Source organism: Acanthopagrus latus, chromosome 4 (genome assembly GCF_904848185.1).
Source record: "Acanthopagrus latus isolate v.2019 chromosome 4, fAcaLat1.1, whole genome shotgun sequence".
Taxonomy (NCBI): Eukaryota; Metazoa; Chordata; class Actinopteri; order Spariformes; family Sparidae; genus Acanthopagrus; species Acanthopagrus latus.
Window position 1 is genome coordinate 2,533,188 of NC_051042.1, and position 21,577 is coordinate 2,554,764.

Below are 21,577 nucleotides of genomic sequence, written 5' to 3' on the forward strand. Positions count from 1 at the left end.
TTACTGTAAATGACTTGATATGTAAGAGTCAGTTGTGACACTGACCCTTACGTGTCCATCAGCTGTTGAGGCTTAGACCCTGAAAGCAGTGTTTCAGATCTTAAGCTTATTTTTTTTTCTCCTTTCTTAAACATTACATTTTACACAGCTAAATAAGCAACAATCAAAGTAGAACAAATTGAACATCCTTTGAGCGAACACGGCACAAACTCCGCTTCATCAGGACTGTATGTGCCACTGGAAGTTTTGTATACAGCACCTGAGAGTCATTCATAAGGTATGTGATATTAAATGAACTTCAGTCATTTGTCGATGAAAGTACTCAGGTATAAAAAGAACAAGTAGAAGTGCGCGATCGATATATTTACATGTGTGTGTATACACTGTTAATAAGGATCGACTGGGTGCCATCTGCAAACCTGCTTAAATAATCCGATAAATAAAGCAGAGTAAAAGTACACTACCTGCCTCAGAGTTGTAGCTGAGTGGAAGTATAAAGTAGCATAGAATGGATCAGAACTGTACTGAGAGTAAACATCTGTAGTTCTGTTCCATGGCTGGTGACCGGTCTGATGTTTTATATGTTCACTTGAAAATCCCGTGACAGCTTCTGAGTTGCTTTGTAAGGAAATGGATCTGAGAAAATACAAAATACATGAGTGAAATAACAAAACTGCCCACACTTACTGAGTCGGTGTGGGACCAAGTGGCTCACAGTCCGAATCTGATTTAGAAAATGTTATTTTGGCAGCTGTATTTGTCTATTAGTCAAGTCTTAAATTAGCAGTACTCAGCTCGAGTCTTTCATGTGATGTTAAAACAATTCAGTAATGTATTAAAAGTTCATTCTTGACCTTAGACCAGATCGAGGTCCCCTCGTGGTGTTTTTCCTGAGCTTTTAGCTGTATAAGTAGATCCACCATAAATCATAGACCACACACAGACCTGCTCCCTTCACCAAGCAGTGGGACTGTGACTTCTTGGGCCAGGACTCTTCGCAGCAATGTGAAGTTCGGGGCAGACTCTCGGTTTGTAATCAGTCAGAGCTACAACAATGAGTCAATTAGTTGTCAACTACTGAAAAAGGTGGATCTTAAGTTGGGAATGACTGTAGTTCATAGAGAAATATGATTAAAGGGTTGATATGTAAGAAGTGGCCACCTGTTCAAGTCCAATATATATATTTATAATACAACCATTGCAGCGTTTGTATTGGCTGACTCGGTCCAGGCCAGGACTGCAGAGCACCAGCGTGTTGGTGATGGTGCATTTTTGAATGTTCTGACATAAACAACATAAATGAAATCATGTCTTCAGTATTTTCAGTAATGTCGGAGAAATCAAAGAAAACATACAGGGGGGGAAACAAAACACAACCAAGTACAGTAGCAGCTCCCATCAGTTGCTGGTCCTGCTATCATTGCACCATGGGCTGATCAGACTATGAATAAAGTACAAATAAAGAACAAACTCAATCTTCCTCTTTTTTATTTTTTCCTTACCAGATTACGGTTCAGATGATAAAAATGAAAATGATAAATGTATTATAATACATGTTTATTCTTTGGATTGCAGCATAGAATTACATTAAACAATTAAATTAATCAAAACCCAAACTTGTGCTCAGATCTTTCTTTTTATAAGTCTTAATATGCGCATATATACACATACATACATACATACATACATACATACATACATACATACATACATACATAGAACAACCACTCCAACGGTGCACTCACACTTACAAATGAGACATCAAGACCAACCCGCTCCACAGAATCAACAGTAGCAACAAACGGAACTGATAATGATTAGTCAGGGTGATGTAGTAATACTGCTGACTGGGCCGAGGCTGCGTTAAACCCACGTAGGATTATTAAAGTTTTCTTCAGCTGAATCTGTGAAAGCTTACAGGGACCGGAGGGGCTTTTTTTTTTTTTTTTGCAGGAGTAACGAGGTTTTACTTAAACTCCATGACTTAGCAAGCACCAAGCCCCCTCCTGAAGCTCCTAGCAGCCTTCTATTATTACACAGCTCAGTTAAACATGGCTGCTGGTACCTTGGAAATGTTAATGCAACACTGTATTGATACCAACTGCCTTTAAAATGCACCAAGAGGAGAGGTTGTCTCAGAATCTTCCTGGAAAAACAGACTTTTTCTTTTTTTGTTGTTTTGTTTTTGCCCCCCAAAATGCAATGCAGCTTTGTTGCATCACCTGACAGCCAAGTATTGCTCGTTTGTGTGGGTTATCCAACAAGCAGAAAGTGAACAGGGTGCAGCCAGCTCACTCATGAAGCAGGTACACAAGGCCTCAGGGAAGAAGTTGGCAGAACACTCCATTCAGGCGAGACAGAGGTAGTAATAAAGGTGAAAACTTGTGTTTTAGCGCCTGGAAAATACAAACAAATCAAGCTCATTACTTTTTTTTTTTTTTTTTTTTTCTCTCTGCCTGGTAGTGAATGATCTCAGGTAGGCAGAAGCTGTCAGGCATGCTGCTTTAGGGCAGTGCTGCGGTGTAAATTCGCTGATTTATTATTTATGCATTATTTTTCTGGTAGTGTATAAAATTCCCTGTGTGGAAGTCGGCTTTTCTGACTGAGGTGCAACAACAGCCACCAGGGGGCAACACACCAGCCTTCATACAGGTTCAACCTTCATCCAAAAACCACTCCACGTCCTTAGAATAGGAACTTACTCCGTTAGAAAAAGGGATTATTTTGATGTTTTTAAAGTGGTAAACCAGGGTACTCATATGGTTTTGGAATTACTCTCTCCAATAGCACACAGAGTTTATATAGTACAGCATGTTTGTTAGCTGGGATTGTTCCTGCTAAAACCAGTCTGGCTCCAGATTGAAGGCCACGTTACGGCAGGCGGGACATGATGCTCCAGACCAGTGATCCCATAGTTAGCACGGAGCAACAGGAAATGCAACAAAGATATGGGACTAATTCTGAGCCAAACAAAAGCACTTTAGAAATGAAACGGTAAAAATAATAAAACATTCTGAGGGGCTGAAGACTCGCACAGATCAGATCAATATGCCGCCTGAAGATTGGACACAAATCACATCAGTAAGAACTGAACAGAATGTGGTTCTTGTGGATCATACAGTCACATAAATAACACTGCTGGCAGAGAAATAAAACATTAAATCCATTCTGAGCAAAACACTTATTACTAACGCTACTTTCCTCTTTTTACAGTTCCTTAGTGAAATGTTGGATCACATGCCTGAAGCAAGCTGTGAGCTGCACTTTTCTATGTAATGTCAGCGTCACAGCACGTCTGTTAAACTAATGCTTCATGAGGAGAAAGACAAAGTCACTTATTAACACAATGTTTGAGCTCAGCTCTGCTGTCATGTGAAATAAGAGCTCCCAATTTAAGTCATTTTCTTCTTTTTACTTGAAATGTAGTGAGTGAAGGAATATAGCTGAAGAATATTGCTCCAAAAACCTCTAAAATACTGACTTGAAAGCAGAAAATTAAGACAGTTTCAGTACAATTTAAAGAACAACCGCAAACTTGACAGCACTGAATATATTTATATATAAAAAAAAGTATTTTCTTTCTTCCTACGTATAAAAGGGTTCCAGACATGAACTCTTCGATTCCCTCTGGAGACTTCTGTGCAAATGAACTGAAGCGCGTGTGGAAGATATATCGTCATGTGATTTCTGAGGCACAATAACATAATAGGACATCCAGAAGCCTGAAGTGATCTCAAACCCCTTTAACAGTGTCCCGAGCACAGACCAGGATGGGAACGGACGGCAGCCGCAGAGACTGAACCTAAATGTATCGAGAGAGCAGGAGGGTTCATGTTGGTCGCTCTCAGCTCAAGTCCAAAGTACAGTAAGTAAAGTGGCAGCTGGTGCTCATTTCCCATCTTGGCAAGAACTCTGACACGACTGAATCGAAGCCACACCCACCCAACACGCACGCACACACACACACACACACACACACACACACACACACACACACACACGAGAAAACCTAAATCCCCTCCTTCATTACCACATAACTGTTATGAACCACAATATCTAAACAACCAAGAGTCCAACCTACGAGCCACTTCACAACTTGTCAGCCAATAACGAAGCAGACAGCCACCTACAGTAACCAATCAAATGGCTTTAAGGCCAGATAATAAATAATAACTCCACTGTAATGATAAACTGCCTTTAGCTCCAACATTATAGTTTCCTCCTCCGCTTTTAAAAGAGATGGAATGAATTCTCACACAGAAAATATTCCAGCTGTCACTCCCACTTCTTCTTCAAGGCTCACATGACAAAGTGCCTCATTTCTAGCAATTGTACTGCTTCATATTAAAAATATATTGGCCACCGAACCGATGCACTGACTTTCTCTGTCTGGGATTAAAAAACAAAACTATTCAATTCCAATCTACAGTTAGAGATAGAGTGTGTTAGATAAATCAGCTGATCCATTTACAGGTAAATTTACAATGCTAATAGCAGCAATTTTCATGGAATCATTTGTGCAATATTTATTCAAATAAAAAGGCGCTATTGATTTTCATGCGATAAATGCATGTGTACAAGCATTTAAATATAAATAATAACGTCACGCCTCTCAAATTAAGAAGACGCGTGATAAAAAGAATAGAGAAACATGTTGTATCAGAAAGATAATATTGTTCGCAGATACTGAGCGCGTTTACATGCACACAGTATTCCACGTAATGTATTCATAAGCATGCATGGTCAAATCATCTCATCAGAAATCTGTACAGATTCCCCAGTACACATGGATAAACTGACTGTCACCATAGAAACAGCTTACAGGCTGCAGAACCTGCCTCAGTGGATAATAACATCATCATCATCGTCATCATCAGGATATGAACTTAGCCGTTTGTAAAACAGACACGATACTTTTCCACCATGCGTCTTCAGCACAGGACTGTTGCTCACTTCACATCTCTCCAACTCAGGACAGCTCAAACACTTTATACTGACCTCAGTCTAGTTTGTTTATGAATTTATGGGGCACTCCCACGATTACGTACACTGAATAAAGTGATGATGTAAGAGATGGATAAAAATTTCAAAGAAGATTTAACCAAGTTAAAGCAGCAGAGGCTGAGATTATCTGATTTTAGTCCGTATGAATATGGGTCAAGCTCTAGAAACTCTAAAGCCTTCATCTCCCACAGTTCAACTCTAATTTCTTCTGTTAGATTATGTTCATGTAATAGACGTCTGTCAAAGTGAACATGGCCAGTTTGGAACACAGGCTTTTGGACCCCCCCTCCCTTTTTTTTAGTCTCCATGTAGTAACTCTGTGGAGCTTTTCCGAACAAATGTGCTGGCTTGACTTGACTCTGACTGACGTGGCACATCAGCCCATCGCGGCAGGATTTGCATTCCAGTTACACAGGGTTACATGCTCTTGTCTTGAGTAATCATCAACGGAGCGGCTGTAAATACTCCTTCCAGCAGCATTATCAAAGAATAGCTGCTCTGCTAAATCGGTAATAGTTCCAATTAATTTCCTACGAAGTCTTTGCAATTAAAAGTCCCCATTAAAACCAGCCATGACAGCTTATGTTGTAATTATTATTTTTCACCTTGACACCGTTTGGCTGCTGTCACTGCAGCCTGCTCTGAGGCAGGGTGGGCACGCTGTGGCCCCACTCTACAGTGGGCCCATCCCTCCCAATTTAAAGTGGTTCCAGTGGAAACAGAAAAGTACAATGGCACAGCCACAAGTGTCAGTGGAAAAGCCCCACTGGGGACATCACTGGGGTTCATTTCCAGGAGCTCCCTCCAGAGTTACAGTCAACATTATACAACCATTTTTACATGCTGAGTAGAACTTTTATGTCTAGTAAACTGAATTTCATGTATAAAATTGGTGGAGTGCCCCTTTAACTTAAGGAAAACCACTGAGAACACATGTGCCCTGTCCACATTCCTCATGAACTGATGGTATTCATGATGAATGGAACGGTGCAGTGGTGTACTGACAGTGCTTTCCCAATAATTCATACACAGAGAAAGGTCACTGTAGAGTGTTCAGTCCCTCTGGAATGTGATGCTCAATAAAAACTTAAATAAAATCCCAAAGTCTGCCACATCATCTTGTACGAGACATGCCAGTAATGTTCCATCAGTCAGAACTTCTTTCCCAAAACGTACAGCTCGTTCTCCCAGATGTGTCCGTTGTATAAAAGAAATTCTTTTAAAACTGACTAAATGCATAGAAGCAAATCGATTTCCTTCTCAAGCGTAAAACAGCCAACAGGATATCTGTGTGTCCATCTCACTTTCTTATCATCAACACATACACATGCCAATTTCCCACCAGCACAACACCAAAGTACTACTCTAAACAGCACCCCCTAGTGGCTGCCAGCTGTCAGCCACAGAGGATAAACGGAACAGAAATCTAGACGCCCACTCAAATGGAGAATTCACTCTGGTTTAAGGTCATCAAAAACCATTTCCACATGACTAGTTGGTTTTGAGGAATCTGTTCACGCTTGTCTACCTCTCACTGCGCCACGACCACTGACACGTTCTGCTCACATACCGATGCTTTTTATCCGACGTCTCCAGTGCAAAATCGACTTTTAAAGCCTCCCAGTACACACAACTTGCTCCCATAGTGGCTTTGTCCAACAAGGACACGACTTTTCCTGCTTTACATATATAATCTTCAACATCAAAATGAAAACATGATCTCATCTGTTCACACATGACAACACTGCACAACACTGAGCAACATTTACAAACACGCACACAAAACACAGACACCCCTCCTTGTCTTTCCCCTCTGCAGTCCCTGAGATCACCTCACACTTAACTCAAGGCATTCTCTTCAACGCAAACACAGCCGACAGCAATTAAATACACAAACAAACAAATGCAAACCAAGCCATGGTGAAGGCACATTCTGGGAGGATCTATGTTCAAAAGAAAAGAGAAGGAGTCCAGGACGAGGAGACGTGTCTCAATGAGTCAAAGTGTCTGCAGACAGAGTTCAGGGAGTTGCGGTCAGAGCAAGGGATTCTGGGATTCTGGGAGACAACATCATATCCAGGGATGCAAATACATCACAGGTAAAAATCACTGCACAACTGGCATTGCTTCTTGTCACATTAACCCCAAATTAAAAAATAAAACATCTAATATGACCTTCCTTTTTTTTATCAATCATGAAGGGCAGAAAGTGAGACATAAACTGAGAGTAACAAATGCCCATATAGTGTATTGTGATATTTCAGGCTATGATACTAAGTGTAACTAATTATTATGCATGCCGAAAAAAAAGAAAAGGTTGCAAATAAATGCTTAATTTTTCTCATTCTTTTTTTTCCCTGCACTCTAAAATGAAGTTTAAAATATTTTCTATATAAAAGTGACTCCTGCATATATAGTGACTAGTTTGCATCCCTGTATATCAGTTCAGAAAATATCCCCAGTGAATCATCCAGTCTGCAACTTCCATCCAGACCCCTGCAGAGCTCCCACACTCCAAACATGACAAAGTCTGCACTGACTTCTATTCCTCCGCAGCAGTCTTCCCACTGACCGCCACTCATTTAGCATCATCTTCCCACATGATAAACAGTCATGGACTTCTATATTCTCTGCATAGTCTTTCAACACGTTCTCTTCTCTTCAATGTCTTTATTCTATTTTATCCATTCCTTGTGAATGGATGTAGTGAATGTGTTTTCAGACTATAGTAGGCAGTATGTCAGTTCAGATGTGAGAGCCTGTTGCATAGCTGGAAGAGGAAGAGGAAGAGGAAGTGTTGATCTGTGGGGAGTTCATCTCTCCCACCCAGCTCCTGGTTTCCCTGTCTCAACTGCTCCAGGATTTGCGGTTCTCCCCCCGGCGGGCAACAATGGCTTCTCCTCGCAGGACAGGGACATGAGCGGGAGCTGAGAAGTCTCCCGTGCGCCGGCTGGTTCGATCACGGTAGGACAGCCTGTCTGGGCGAACCAGCACCCCGTAACCTGGTTTACAGTGGAAGTACCGATGACCTCCGACTGAACCGTCATTTTTACCTGGAGGACAGAATAAAGAAGGTTGTCATTAACATTTTAGATTTAATTTGTGCCTTTATGATTGTATTGTGCAACTAGTAATAGTAATAATGTTAGCTACAAGGTGGTTGACTGTCATCGTTAGCAGTTGTTTTTCAGCAGTTAATTCATCAATTTATATGACCTGCAACCTGGAGCACAGCAGTAGGACATTTGAGTTTCCCACCTGCGGTACATCAGAGTTAAATGGCTACCTTTTGAATGTGGTCTATCATGGCCTAAGTGAAACTCAACATTAAGAAATTAGACTCTTACAAAGTTACTACACTACACTGTATAAACTATGGTATGGTTACTGTTTAAATCAACTGCTGATTTATTTATTTATTTTTAACTCTGATGCTTGAAATGGCTTCTCATGTATTCATGTCATTTGGGTGAACTGACTCTTTCTACTGTGCACCTACCTACAGGGGTGTCCAGCTCCACCCCGACCCACACACCCTCAGCAAACTGTGTCGTTCCCACGTAGCGCACTGTCCCGGCCTTATTGCTTCCTACTGTAACATATGCGCCTTCTGCCAGCCAATCAGGCAGTGCGTCATCATGGCTTTGCTCTTCATCGTCCACTAAGATCTCCAGCCTCTCAAAGCCTTCTCCTGAGTTGACTGGCTTGTGTTCAGAGAAGGAGTTTTCTGTTGTTACGTTGTTGTGATTGGCTGAGCTGTGGGGAGCGGGTGGAGAGATGACAACGGCCATCTTGGCGCAACACTGAGAAGAAGAGGTCACAACATCGTTCCTGTCAGCGCCCTGCTGCTGTGTGTTTGTGGGTAATGTAGTCTCAGAGGCCAGGAGGGAGGAAGACGAGGAGGAGGTTTGGAGGACGTCAGACAAGGTTACTGTAGAAACACTAGTGGAGAAGTAGCCACTTGATGACTGGCTGAGGGGGCTGAGGGGGGTAGTGTCATGCGGGTCATGCACAGGAAGAGGAGGGACTTCAGGGTACTCTGCCCGTCTTTCTTTAGTTGGGGGCCGCAGAATAGCAGTCTACAGGAAGCCAAGGGTTGCCACAGGAACGTAGAAACAGGCGAGAGCATGCAGACAAGTAAAACAACAAAACAATAATCAGCAGTAGTAATCAACTTCTGCAAAAATGTTACAATTGGACTAATCATTTGTCAGATTAATCTATGATTGGTTACATGTGCCATGAAGACATACTGAAGTACCATTTGCATCATCTGCTAATGTTTGCCTCTGGCATTTGCAGCCACATACCGGTCGACTGCACAAATAACACAATCACCCTTTGGGCTTAGATATTACTACATGAAAAGGTCTCGAAAACCTATATATTGTACATATTTAATTATGTTAATGAACTTTACAGAAACAACGTCTATGGAGAAAGTGGACAGCGGCACAATCTCACCTCAGCTTTGACTCGGTTTTCGTCCCCTCCTGATGTCACGATGCGAGGAACATGCTGCTGAGTAATGACACATAACGTCATGACAAGGAAACTAGAACACTTGCCTCATTGACAGAGCTCTAAATGTATTAGTTGAATGCGTCTAGCATAATTTGCTACTAGTTAGATGACTAAATTCCACCCTGCTCATTAGTCAAAGTGTTAGTTTCCTGAGCTGCACTGCGCTCTACTTCGTTGTCTGTGCTGACCTGCTGGTTGTGTGGCGAAGGTCTCAGCTCCTTCTTTTCGTCTCGTGCTGGAAACAGAGACTTGAGCAGTTTGGGCATCTGAGGAACCAGCGCCTTAACTGAAAGATAAGAGGCAGCAAGTCCTGAACGACCTGGGGGAGGGGGTGGAGAGGCAAGAGAGGAGGAGAAAGAGAAGGAGGCAGAAGGAGTAGGAGGCAGAAGGGAAGGAGGAAGCAAAGAAAGATGAGCAGGTATGGGAGGTAGAGGAGGTGTAAAAGAATAAGACAGTTGAAAGCAAGTCCCGGAAATGGCAATAACCCCAATACAGTGATAGACTGGCAGAAGAAGGCATCAGCCAGCCATAAGACACACTGACACACAGATGGTTGATTTAGTCATTACAATGTGATTTAAAAACATTCTAATCACTGGAGTGTGAAACACAAATTGATTTGACATTTGATTAATTATGTTCATTTTTTATGAACAAATTAATCACAGTAACATGAATTCTGACATGGGCAAGAAGCTTTGGGACAGAATTATTGAGCTCAAGCAGGCTGATTTGTCTAGACACTGAAAAGCTTTAGGAGTGAATATGAGGATAGAAAAGTTCACACTAAGGACAACGCAGGTTACAGAAATGGATTTGGGCGACACCACGAGGAGCCGTCAAGAAGAAAGACATTATGCATCACTTGCTGCACTATGCTGGGAAGGAAATATAGTGGAGACCAGTTTAAACTATGACACATGAGATCATGTAGTGACAACATTAGGAGGAGAAGAGATGGAAAACCAAGTGAAGCCAAACATGGAGTCTGCAAAAGTATTACTGAGATCAGCATGTAGTAGAAATAGATGAACCCATATGAGAAGTAGGGGATGAAAGAACTGGTGGAGAGTGAGAGTTAGAGGTATGGAGGAAAAGTGATAAGGAATTTATGGTAGAGAAGAGAGGAAGGAAAGGGCAGAGGGGGGGAAAGGGAGGTGGCTTACCTTGCTCTGGTTCCTGGTTCTGTGGAGGCATCATGCCAAAGGGAGTTGGGGATGAAGAAGGGGAGGTCGAGTAGGTGGAGGGGGAGGAGGCGGGCCGGGGGAGGGTGCGGTGAGGAGGCATGAAGATATCCTGCTGACTCTCCCATCGACCCTGAGAAACAGACAGCAGAACGATGACAGGTCACTGGTGTCAAGTTTTCACATTTGCTACCTTTAACACCAAATGGAGGATACAAAGGTCTTGTTGGTTGATTAGATGAACAATGAATCACAACATATTTGAACTCATCATGAGGCCAGCAGTTGCTTAAGTCATATGTAAAGTAAGAAGTAATGGTGTGTGTTACCTTATCGTCCAGCAGGCAGGTTGTGGACAGGTCCTGTCTACTTCCAGACAGCTGCAGATGGAAGAACAGACAGGAAGGATATTAAGAGAAATCATATATCATATATATCATATATACTGTTCAGTATAATGACACTGTATTTGTTTGTTTTTTTTACCCTGTGGACTGAAGGAGAACTTAAGCTCCGTCTGCCACTCCTCCCTCTGCTTGTCAGTTGCTCCTTCACTGCCACTTCCTGTAACAAACAGGACATTTCTAATTTTTTAACAACAAAAAATGTAAGTTGTATCAAGTAAAAACAGGACAACAAATCACAACTCTGGTAAGTTTAACATTTTGTGATTGCTTTGTGCTTTGTGAGTTAAAACTTCCCAAAAAGGTTCATCTGTCTACCTGTCTGAGTCTGTCCAGAGTCAGGATGTTCTCCAGACTGAGAACACTGCGGAGGTATTTCTCAATTGCAGCCTCATCATCAGCTGACTGGCTGTTGTGTGCGTTGGCAGCGAGCCTGGCGAGCATCTCCCTGTCCTCTGAACCTGGGGCATCCTGATGGGACATAAAAGATGAGTTTAATAAACTATCCCGCTGAGGATAGTTTGTTGTTTCTACAAAACACAACATTTCTGACATTTCCCTCGTTTTACCCCGGGGATGTTGGAGACCACCTCGAAGGTGACCCCACAGCCAGGTATGGTGCTGCGGGTTGACATCCTTCTGAGAAAGTTGTGGGCAAAACCCTGGCGGCCTGGGTTTACATTGACACAGATCCTCTTTCTCAGGACCAGCTGCATATCTGCGGGGTGGCTGAGCTGAACCACCACTCGAACTGTCAGGTATACCCGCTGCTCCGGCCACGCTCCTCCACGACTGAGCTGGGGACACTCATGGACAGTAGAGTCCCATGATGCCTCTGCTTTCACCTGTATGGTTGGACAAACAGAACCAGTTAATCAAACGTTTCCTTGAATGGACTCCTCATAAATATACCTCTCTCAGGGCCACCCTCACCTCTCCATCATGATGTTTGACGATCTGTAGGTCAAAGAAGTCATCCTCATCCTCTCCGCTCAGGGTGGCGTCCCAACCTCCAGCATCAGGAACCTCAAACTGGTCTTGAGAGCTGAGATCATCGGCTGAGAACATCAACAGAAAACAACGTGAATCAGACTGCAAGCCGAAATTGTTAGCATGCATGAATCATTCAGCAAAAAAACTGACATACGTTTCAGGTTCAGAAAGACGACAGGAATGTGTGTCTCCATGCCTGGCAGGGGAACCCTGTAAACAAACAAGCAAGGTGAGGTAATCAAAATTAATTAAGTAAACCAGATTGGATACAATCGCAGACACTTCCTGCCATGTGTCATACCATTCAGCGGGAGCTCCAGGAATGCCGCTGCCAGCAGAGGGCACCATGACAGCATTTCTCTCCTCTGTCAGAGTTAAGCGCCACTCCAGCAGCTGGGCCTCCCTCTCCATGTCATCCTCTGTCTTTTCTGTGTACAGAACAACACTCAAACATTAAACACTTCCCTGCAGCTACAACCCAGAGGGTACAGGATCAGTTTTCAGATTTTGCATAGTGTATTACCTGCTTTGCTGACCAGGCTCTGCAGGTGCTGGTCGAGGTATTCCTGTCTCTTGGTGAGAGCAGCTAACCACTGGCCCCGCAAACGTTCCAGGTCTCGTTCCTAAACAGCAAACCAGTCAATTACTAGTCTTCAGCTCCCCCGTTAATAATACAAGCTGGAATGTTTATTGCTGCCTGCGAAACAGGCAAACTCATTACAGACTGAGATGTATTAAACTGGTCTACCTGATAACTGTCCATCTCGTCTCCTTCCTGGTTGCCTGTGGTGTTTCTGATCTCCACACAACCCACTGACACTGCCAGCAGTATTTCTGCTATAAGAGGCATGGTGCCCGAGTCCTGAACTGACCGCACTTCCACCTGGATTCTTCTCGACTGGCCCTGGTGATGAGGAGGTGAAGCAAGACACGTGTTTAGAAGACACGATATTAGTTTGGAAATCATTAGAATATTCAAAAGCTGGCTTTTTAAGATGAAGTTTGTTGCTGTCACCCAGTTGAATGTCACTGTGTTTGGGGATTATCCCTACCTGCCGAAGCTGGAAGATTCCCCCTGTCCGCACATCTCTAGCAGGAATCACTTCCACCGGGACAAAGTCTCCATTCTCATTTATCTCTAGGATTTGAATCCACAGCTCCAGGCGACGTGTTACCTCACTCCACCTACAATAAAAACAATATTAGCGGCACACCTGGGCAACACTGGAGCTCATCAGTTACTGGAAAACTAAGCCATGTTTAGGAGTCAGAGATGACTATCTGTCTCTACCTGTCTCGTAATGTGCGTGTCTTGGCCTGGATGATGCTGAGATCCCACAGGGCGGGGTTTCTTCCTGTATCAGCTTGTCTGTGTCCATAAACCTCAATGGCAACTGCCCCTTCAGTCAGGTATTCGATGAAATCCTCTGTTACTGACACCGCCAACTCCTACAGGAGTACAGAAAGGCCAGTCTTGTAACCAATCATTTAGAACTGGATATATGTTTTACCTTTCTTACCCCCTATAGCGTTCATTAAAGCATCAAATCTGGACTTTATTGTAGTCTACCTCCCCCTCCCAGGCTTCACCTTGCAGCTGTCAAACACCACCATGCAGTGTGGGTCCTTGGTGTTGGGTGAAGAGGATGATGGGTCTACTTCAGGAGCCACAATGATGGGCTCAGGCTGGTCCCAGAATGCATACTGACAGAAGACGAAGTTGGAAAGGTACTGGGGAAGACCAGTGGCCTGCAGGATCTTAATCTGCAGAGGACACACAGCACAAAATCATTTCAAGATTAAAAACACATATTCTCCAAAATAAAACCTATTCTTCTTTTGGCTGCTCCTCGTTAAGTACTGCCAAAGTGGATCCTCTCAAATTATTATTATTTCCTTCATGAATGTGGATGTATTGCAAGACTGTTGTATTAGACTCTATTAGTTTTAATTCAGTGTACCTCATAAACAGGAAACTTCTTCTTTATCTATAAAACAAAGCTCCTACAATAATTTTAAGTACTGACAGAACCTGATCTGATTAACAGAGATAATATACTTATCTCTGATGATTTGTCCTACTTACCATGCAGACCAGTTTGCGATCCTGAATTTCATTGTCTTGGTTGTTGTCAGATTCATCTCCTCCAGCCATGTTGTCCTCCAATCCCCCGCCAACCCTCACCACCTCCACATGAAGACGCCCTGTCACCTAAACACAAGCATGAGGGTCAAAACATTAAAAACACTTCTACCCTATCCATACCTCGAAAATGTAAATGAACATTTAGTTGAAATGTCCTTTTAACATCTTTGAGCATTCTGTAACCAAACTTTTGCATTTTTGCAATGTGGTAATCATTTGTGTATTATGTGAATATGTTCCAGGAATTAATAACAACTGTTCTTTTTGAGAGTCACTCTGAATGAGAATGCATCAAGTCTAGAGACTCTAACGAAATTTTTGAAAAACAGATGTAGGTAATGAATTCATCATTAATAAACAAATGCGTGACTACCCACCTCTCCCTTTTGGTTGATGATGGGAACAGCGTACTGCAGCTTGACATCATAGAAGAGACAGGAAAGGAAGACATTGGCGACGCCAATCAGACTGTGGTTTTCCTGCTCATCAAAAAACGGGTCTGCTCGACGGAAATATGAGCGCATCATCTGGGGGGAGAACATGGAATAAAACTTTATCTCACTGAGATGCAAGTAGGCCTCAGCAGTGCTCATCTTTTATGATTTAAACTGACCACAGGGTATGTCCTCATTTCTCATTCGAATGTAAATTTGTCATGCTAACTCACTGGGTTGTCCTGGTGATGGACGTGGTATTCCTGCCACTCCTGGTACAGCTCTCTCATGTCGACCAGGCGATTTTCCATCTTCTCAAGACTCCAGATCTGCTTCCCTCGACATCGTCGTCGAACCTGAATTGCTGGTTCACTGAGCACAGCATCCCTCTACACAAACAGACACACACAGATATTTAGAGAATTCGCTGTGCTAAAAACAGACCATGGGACATCTGTACATGACTGTCTAGGTTTATGAGTGTGCCTGTGTGAGACCTTGCGGTTTGCGTTAAGGTTGTCTGATGGGATCTGCAGAGTGACTTTGTACTCTGTGTGTCGCTCCAATTCATCTGCAATGAAACAAGCTTCTTGCACCAGGAGGTTGGCCCTCACTATCTGCTCCCTCAGCCGCCGCAGACTTCTCACCAACACTGCCTCCCTGAGGGACGGTGGAGGAGGCAATGAAAAAGGAACGAGGAGGAGGATATATATGAGAAAGGTGTTTAACATGCAGTCATAATCAAATGGATGTACAATAGATGAAAGTAAAAAGTAATTCAGTTATTAAGTGTACATTTCTATTCTTGGTACACACAGGCACTCCCACCTGTCCTCATTCCACTGCCTCAGTCTGCTCTGAGCGCTGGTCGAATGAGTCATCCCTCCCATACTGAGTCTCTCCAGGCTGCGGTAGTGAGACTGCTGTCCTGAACCCTGCTGGCCAGATGCCGGCACTCCAGTCGAGCCCGTGGACAGACGGTCTGGGTTGAGCTTCTTGCGGAGCTGCTGGAGTTCCTGCTCATACATTTGTCTCTGTCGCTCCAGAGCAGAGCGCTTCTCCTCTTCATGCTGCCTCTCCAGAGACTGGAGGACTGCTTGCATTGGGTCTGATAGGACAAAGCACAGAGGAGTCAGAGAACTTAACTAACTTTTAAATGTGCCGTCTATGCAGAATATAGATATTAAGACCTCCTTACCATTATTTCCCAGGGCCTTCATCATCACCTCTGTCTGAGCAAACTCATAGGAGAAGCTGACCTCACTGGACACTTCACTGGCTGTGTCACCATCTGCATCCAGCTGCTCACTGCTGCCACTGTTCTTCATCACACCTCCCTCACCCTCTTCATCCTCAGCTCCCCGAGAACGCCTCTTAGGCAGGTTAATCCTGCAGGTAAGATGTCCAGTTTTGAATGAAATCTTTGGTCTCAACTGGTTTATTAGCTATAAATGATCAGTGATTAGGTAATATCTTTAATGATTCCTTCTAGGAACCATTACAGATCACATTTGAGACTGAATGCCTTTAAATGAAAACAAAAATGAATTGTTAAAAATGTATATATATCAAAAAATATAAAGAGATACATATTGACTAAAAGTGTGCAACACTAACATATTACATAACAATGTATTATGGAATATTGTGTAATATTTTATGATGTGAAAAAGCATAAAAAAGACTGAGTGCAAAACAAACAGGATGTAAATGTTAGAAGCTTGTGTAAAATTACCTAAAGAAGTGGTTGTTTCCCCAGAGGATTCGGTCACCATGGTGAAGCTGCAGACCACTGGTTACTGGAGAGCCATTAACACATGTCCTATAAGACAAGAAAGACAATGGTGACATTAAGGCTTACTGTTGAAAACTGACATAACCACATTTACTGTGGTAAAACAACTCTGCCACTGCAGGTGCCTTGCCCACCCTGCATGTTCTCATCACTCAGAATGATTGCTGGTCGGTGATGTGGGTGTGTTTACCGAGCGTTGCGGTAGGGGGTGAGGATGACGGCAGCCTCTGTCGTAATATCGATGATACAGTGCTCGGCCTGGATACCCATCCCACACAGCTGGATGTCCTGAGAGTCTGCTGAGCCCACCTTTGTGTGTTCCTGAGACACAACATTCAAAATTTTACAAGTTGTTGTCAGCTGAGAGTGAACTAAAGCCTACACATGTGTGTTAAGTGTATACATATCTGATTTAATGCAATAAAACCTGAAAAGAACTTTATTTGTCCAGGTCATGACTGTCTTGATATGACCTCATCTTTGGTCATCGACTATTAAAACACCAACTTTCTGGTGTTTGCTTTTGTGTTTTTAGATTTACTTCATTTCAGGCTTCCCAACATATTTGAGATTTCAGTTTTCTAGATTTCCTCTGGCAGCCGAGTTGGGATGTAATGTTTAAGCGGCAGGTAAATCGTATACCGAGTCAAACAGAGTGAATTCAGTGATTGTGATAATGTTGTCTGATATTTCGTGTGAATACATGACAGTACATGACATAAGTAAAGCATGATGAGGAGTGTGTGTGTGTGTGTGTGTGTGTGTGTGTGTGTGTGTGTGTGTGTGTGTGTGTGTGTGTGTGCATGTACCTTCAGGTAATACACCAGAAGTTCATTTAGGGCAGGATCGGCGTTAAGGTTGACAAGAAAACTCTTATCATCCCCAACTTTAATCCCTGAGGATTGGAGAGAAATACCCAAACTCTCTAACTGCTTCTGCCGCTCCTACAAACAGTGACAGAATTCAGATTAACACCAAAAATAATCCAACATGTAAAATGTATAATCGGGAGCAGTTTGACCAGATGTATAAAAACAAACATGGACAGATTTGTTTTAGAAGCCCAGTTTGATTAATAATTATAGATATATACATACATAATTTAACAACTTTCACAACTCTTGTGTGTTTTACCTGTGCAACCTCCTCAGTTTTGCGAAGCTTCTCCTCCCAGGTGATGGTCATCTCCTGAATCAACTTTTCTGACTCTTCCAGACGGTCTTTCAGATCAGGAGCCTTCAAAGACTGGAGAAAAAACAGAAACATGTAAACCCAGCAGTTTAGATTTAGGAAAAGCAGCAATTTCTAAGTCCTAATTTCTAATATTTTGAAGATATCCCACCTCTGCCTGAGTCAGCTGATCTCGCAGTTTCTCTACTTCCTCTCTGAGCTCCCTGATGATGCGAGCGTTGGGGTCTTCGTTAACAACAGCATGGTTGACAATGTTCTTTGCTCTGTCTGCATATCGTAAGGTTGACAGTGTCTCTTCATAGTTGTCTGCTGCTGGACTCACAGTAGCAACCATTGCTGTGCGACTGTTGCCACCCAGACAGTCCTGGAGAAAGAACGAGAGAGACACACAGAGAGAAAATAAAAGAAATGATCAAAACAGAAGTTCTCTTCTTAGATAACAAAAAAAACAATAACAAAACAAAAACCAAGCACTGGATATGAATGTACATACCTTCAGCAGCCATGTCAGAACAGAATCTCTGTAAGGTACAAATTTGTTTTTGTTCTTGGCAGTTCCCTGTTCAGCTAGTGCTGAGATCACCAGGCCCAGGGTAGTGAGAGACCTGGCAAACACACAAAAACACCAGGGTCAACGGATTTCTATTTCACTTCATGTATCTGCTCAAGGGTTGGTATCACTGTCCTTGTTCTTTTGGTGTGTGTGCGCATCTCTTGTGTTAGGATGCTTCAAATCAAGCTTTAGGTGAAAGTAAAGTTGCTGCAGTTAGACTGGATATGTTAGTAAATACTATAGGGTGGCACCAAATCCTCAAAAAACACACTTACAATAGGGTATATGCAATCAACAGCTATATGTGCAAGGGACAAAAAGTGAGTCTCAAGAATGACAATAATCTGGTTAGAAAGAAATATTGCGAAATTAGGTCACATTACCTGGGTGAAAATATTGTATGGCAGTTTAGTGTTTGGACCCAATCATAGTTTTGTGTGTGTGTGAAATAAGTGTGTATCTGTGCTCAACTGCTTGTGCATACTTGTTGATGTTGCTTCCTTCCTTGAGACGTTCTCCTGCTGCTCCAGTTTTTGCTGCACGTTCACTTCCAGCCAAGTCTACCAGACTCAACCGACTCACCTTCTCACCACTTGTCTACAGAGAAACAGAGACAGACATTGACAACTGTTCATACACATGTGACATGGCATGCATTGTTTTCACAGCAATAAAGACGTAAAAGCAACATAGTCATGAATACCACCGTCAAAAAGGAATGTCCATTTGTCTTGTGGCCAAATGCATCATACAGTTTCAGTAAGCTGGATCGACATGTAGCTACAAAAGTGGCCTTGCAGCCTGCAACCCGCTTGTTTTCGTCCTCTTACAGTCTTTGACTGCATTGTCCAGCCTACACCTGGAGTCAAGGACATTTCTGGAGATCTATATCTGCTAACATTCCCGAAAGCAGCGCCATACATCCTCATGGGGTCTGACAAAACTGGCTCATAAATTACTATGGAGGCAAGACATCAAGGCAATTCCTGCTGGGTTTTCAGCAGCTTTCAACTGAGCCCTGCTCTTATTTGCTAGCACTGCAGCAACAGATGACCCAGAAATAAACATCAAGTTTGAAACCTCACCTCCCTGAATTTTCTGTGGAGTTTATTTAGCTACTGGAGATGCTTTGGTCTACTCTTACTCAGAGGAGCTTCTCTTCTATTTTTTGATGGGATTCTTGTGATTCTACCCAATGATTCATGTCAAAATGCTGTGTATGACTTTGGTTTCTCATCTTTCACCCTCATGTTGACAGGTTCCTTCAGTTCCTGTGCTAGGCTGTTGAAGAACTGGATATCACATCACCATGTGTACTGGGAAAGGCCCACTACTGGCCAAGTGCGACAGGTCAGTAGCTGACAAGGCTGAATTTAACACCTAACCTCACCTGCTGCACAATGAAAGCAGCACATCAGCAGCTAAATGTCAGCAGCTACACCTATCTGTCTGTATTAACAGTGTACCAGGTCAGAAAACAGGTAAAATTTGACGCTCATTACTTCAATTAATTTATCTGGATTCCAAACGTCTCATGCTATCTTGTCACTCCCCCCAGCTGTTAAATCAAATCAATTTATTTATAAAGCCCAAAATCATGATGGCATTGCCTCAGTGGTCCGTTACACTGCAGTTTCTCTAGTTCCTACCCTTTTCTGATAGAAAATGATTACTATAAAGAATCTTTTGGCCTCTGATGCTTCACCTACCTACATTTAGCAGCTTTTAAAGCTCAAGAAAACAAAAAGGTTGAAACTAACTTAAATTAGCAACAAGAATTAGCTGAGAGACTGTAAGAAATGTATTCACCTTATTTGGCTGGAGATACAGGCTGCTAATATTGTGTTTTAAAATCTCATATTTTGCAGGTAAAGTTCTGTGTGATAGAACAGAATGCTGCTGTAAAATTACCTTTCTATTGTATTGTGAAAACAAAGTCAGCCTTGTTCTGACAAAGAGATAGGTTAGATCTAATACCTCTCTAAAAGACTTTGATCACACCACATTAGCAACCACAAGCAAACCCAGAACCTGATTCCTGGACAGAGTTGGTCATGAGACTAACTGATACAGATCAGCCTCAGACAAGCTCTGCTTAAAACCCCCCAGAGTACGACAAATTATTAAACAAACAAGAGATTGCAATCTGAGCATTGAGCAAATATGGCCTGAGTTTGTGAATACATAATGGAGAGGCACACAGTTGGGAGACAACAGTGGTGACTTAACAGTCCCAAATACAGTAGGAAGCCAAAACTTGGTCTAATTCAAAAATTACACATCTTGATTGCAACGGCCAATGACTAGATTCTAACAAAGAGTGAAGGTCCTGTTACCTGGTTGTCAGACTTGGAAATTAACAACTTTAAAATGCACTCCACTTTCTTTTTCAATGTCTATGTCTCTGCATTTTGTATTAACTGTGTACAGTCTGCAGACTCTCTTTAGTCCTATTCCGTTGTTAACATCTAGCTGGCTAAGTTAAAAATGAAAAGGTGGAAATACTAGCCACTGTAGCCTTTTTTCCTTCTTAATAAGGAATTTGGTAACAAGGACGGGTGATACCCGATCAGTAACCAGATCAGCAGGCAGGACACACTGCTCATCAGCCTACTTGGCAGCTTTAAGGTACCAGCATGGTACAACTGTCAGGGCATTAGAGGCGCTCTAAAAAGTAAATAATCTAGTAGATGTCATCATGGGAAAAATCACACACACACAAAAAAATATGCTGAATACTTAGCCAAGTTACCCAGCTCGATTCGATTTGGCAGGGCAGATTACAAAACAGTCAACAACTGAGAGCTGGCAGCAGATGGGGCCAAAGTTCAAAGTGACTGAACTTTGAGTGGAGTATTTGGTTTACAAGTGTGAGCAGGGAACGCAAGTGAAAGGAAATCCTGTGATGAGCTGTCGAGTGTCAGAATGACTCATCCAGCCACGGGTGATTTACCTACGTGTCACAGAAAACTTGTTTCTTTACATGACCCTTCATCACTGTTTTTCTTACCACAACTCACACTGAGCCATTAGGGGGCACAGATGAGCTCCAATGCTATGATCTACAGCAGTATTCCTCTGAAAAGTTATTAAACTCACACATTTCTTTCTCTTGAATTGATTTCTTGAGAGAGCAATTGTAAAGTTCTCATTGACATGAATGTGTAATACTGTGTATTCGCGCCAAGAGTGGGCTTTTCTAATATAGGGGTTAGGGTTAGATACTGGCAATAAGATGTACTACAACATACAACGTTACACATATTCAACAAAACAAGGTCTGGATATAATCAAAGACTAAACTCATACTGTATCGAGTAATTTGAGTTATTAGATTAGATGTACAATC

General features: G+C 42.5%; 1 protein-coding gene across 5 annotated transcripts in view; it reads right to left on the bottom strand.

The window, feature by feature from the left end:
• Positions 1-1,540: 1,540 nt before the first annotated feature.
• Positions 1,541-21,577, bottom strand: part of kif13ba (kinesin family member 13Ba) — a 44,776-nt gene continuing 24,739 nt past the window's right edge. For 2 of the 5 annotated variants that reach the window (XM_037094977.1, XM_037094978.1), the window contains exons 10-39: positions 18,713-18,825; positions 18,169-18,280; positions 17,827-18,039; positions 17,619-17,729; positions 17,294-17,428; positions 16,675-16,805; positions 16,425-16,511; positions 15,888-16,078; positions 15,518-15,797; positions 15,187-15,349; positions 14,923-15,078; positions 14,633-14,782; positions 14,196-14,321; positions 13,700-13,873; positions 13,401-13,558; positions 13,162-13,294; positions 12,858-13,013; positions 12,633-12,732; positions 12,411-12,537; positions 12,264-12,319; positions 12,050-12,174; positions 11,686-11,961; positions 11,435-11,587; positions 11,199-11,276; positions 11,042-11,092; positions 10,695-10,845; positions 9,717-9,847; positions 9,469-9,525; positions 8,504-9,083; positions 1,541-8,057 (exon numbers count right to left, since the gene is read on the bottom strand). In XM_037094977.1, the coding sequence (XP_036950872.1) occupies positions 7,852-8,057; positions 8,504-9,083; positions 9,469-9,525; positions 9,717-9,847; positions 10,695-10,845; positions 11,042-11,092; positions 11,199-11,276; positions 11,435-11,587; positions 11,686-11,961; positions 12,050-12,174; positions 12,264-12,319; positions 12,411-12,537; positions 12,633-12,732; positions 12,858-13,013; positions 13,162-13,294; positions 13,401-13,558; positions 13,700-13,873; positions 14,196-14,321; positions 14,633-14,782; positions 14,923-15,078; positions 15,187-15,349; positions 15,518-15,797; positions 15,888-16,078; positions 16,425-16,511; positions 16,675-16,805; positions 17,294-17,428; positions 17,619-17,729; positions 17,827-18,039; positions 18,169-18,280; positions 18,713-18,825 (4,680 nt within the window). In that variant the 3' untranslated portion in view covers positions 1,541-7,851. The remainder of the gene's footprint in view (positions 8,058-8,503; positions 9,084-9,468; positions 9,526-9,716; positions 9,848-10,694; positions 10,846-11,041; positions 11,093-11,198; positions 11,277-11,434; positions 11,588-11,685; positions 11,962-12,049; positions 12,175-12,263; positions 12,320-12,410; positions 12,538-12,632; positions 12,733-12,857; positions 13,014-13,161; positions 13,295-13,400; positions 13,559-13,699; positions 13,874-14,195; positions 14,322-14,632; positions 14,783-14,922; positions 15,079-15,186; positions 15,350-15,517; positions 15,798-15,887; positions 16,079-16,424; positions 16,512-16,674; positions 16,806-17,293; positions 17,429-17,618; positions 17,730-17,826; positions 18,040-18,168; positions 18,281-18,712; positions 18,826-21,577) is intronic. The other 3 variants (XM_037094981.1, XM_037094980.1, XM_037094979.1) reach the window with 3 other exon arrangements.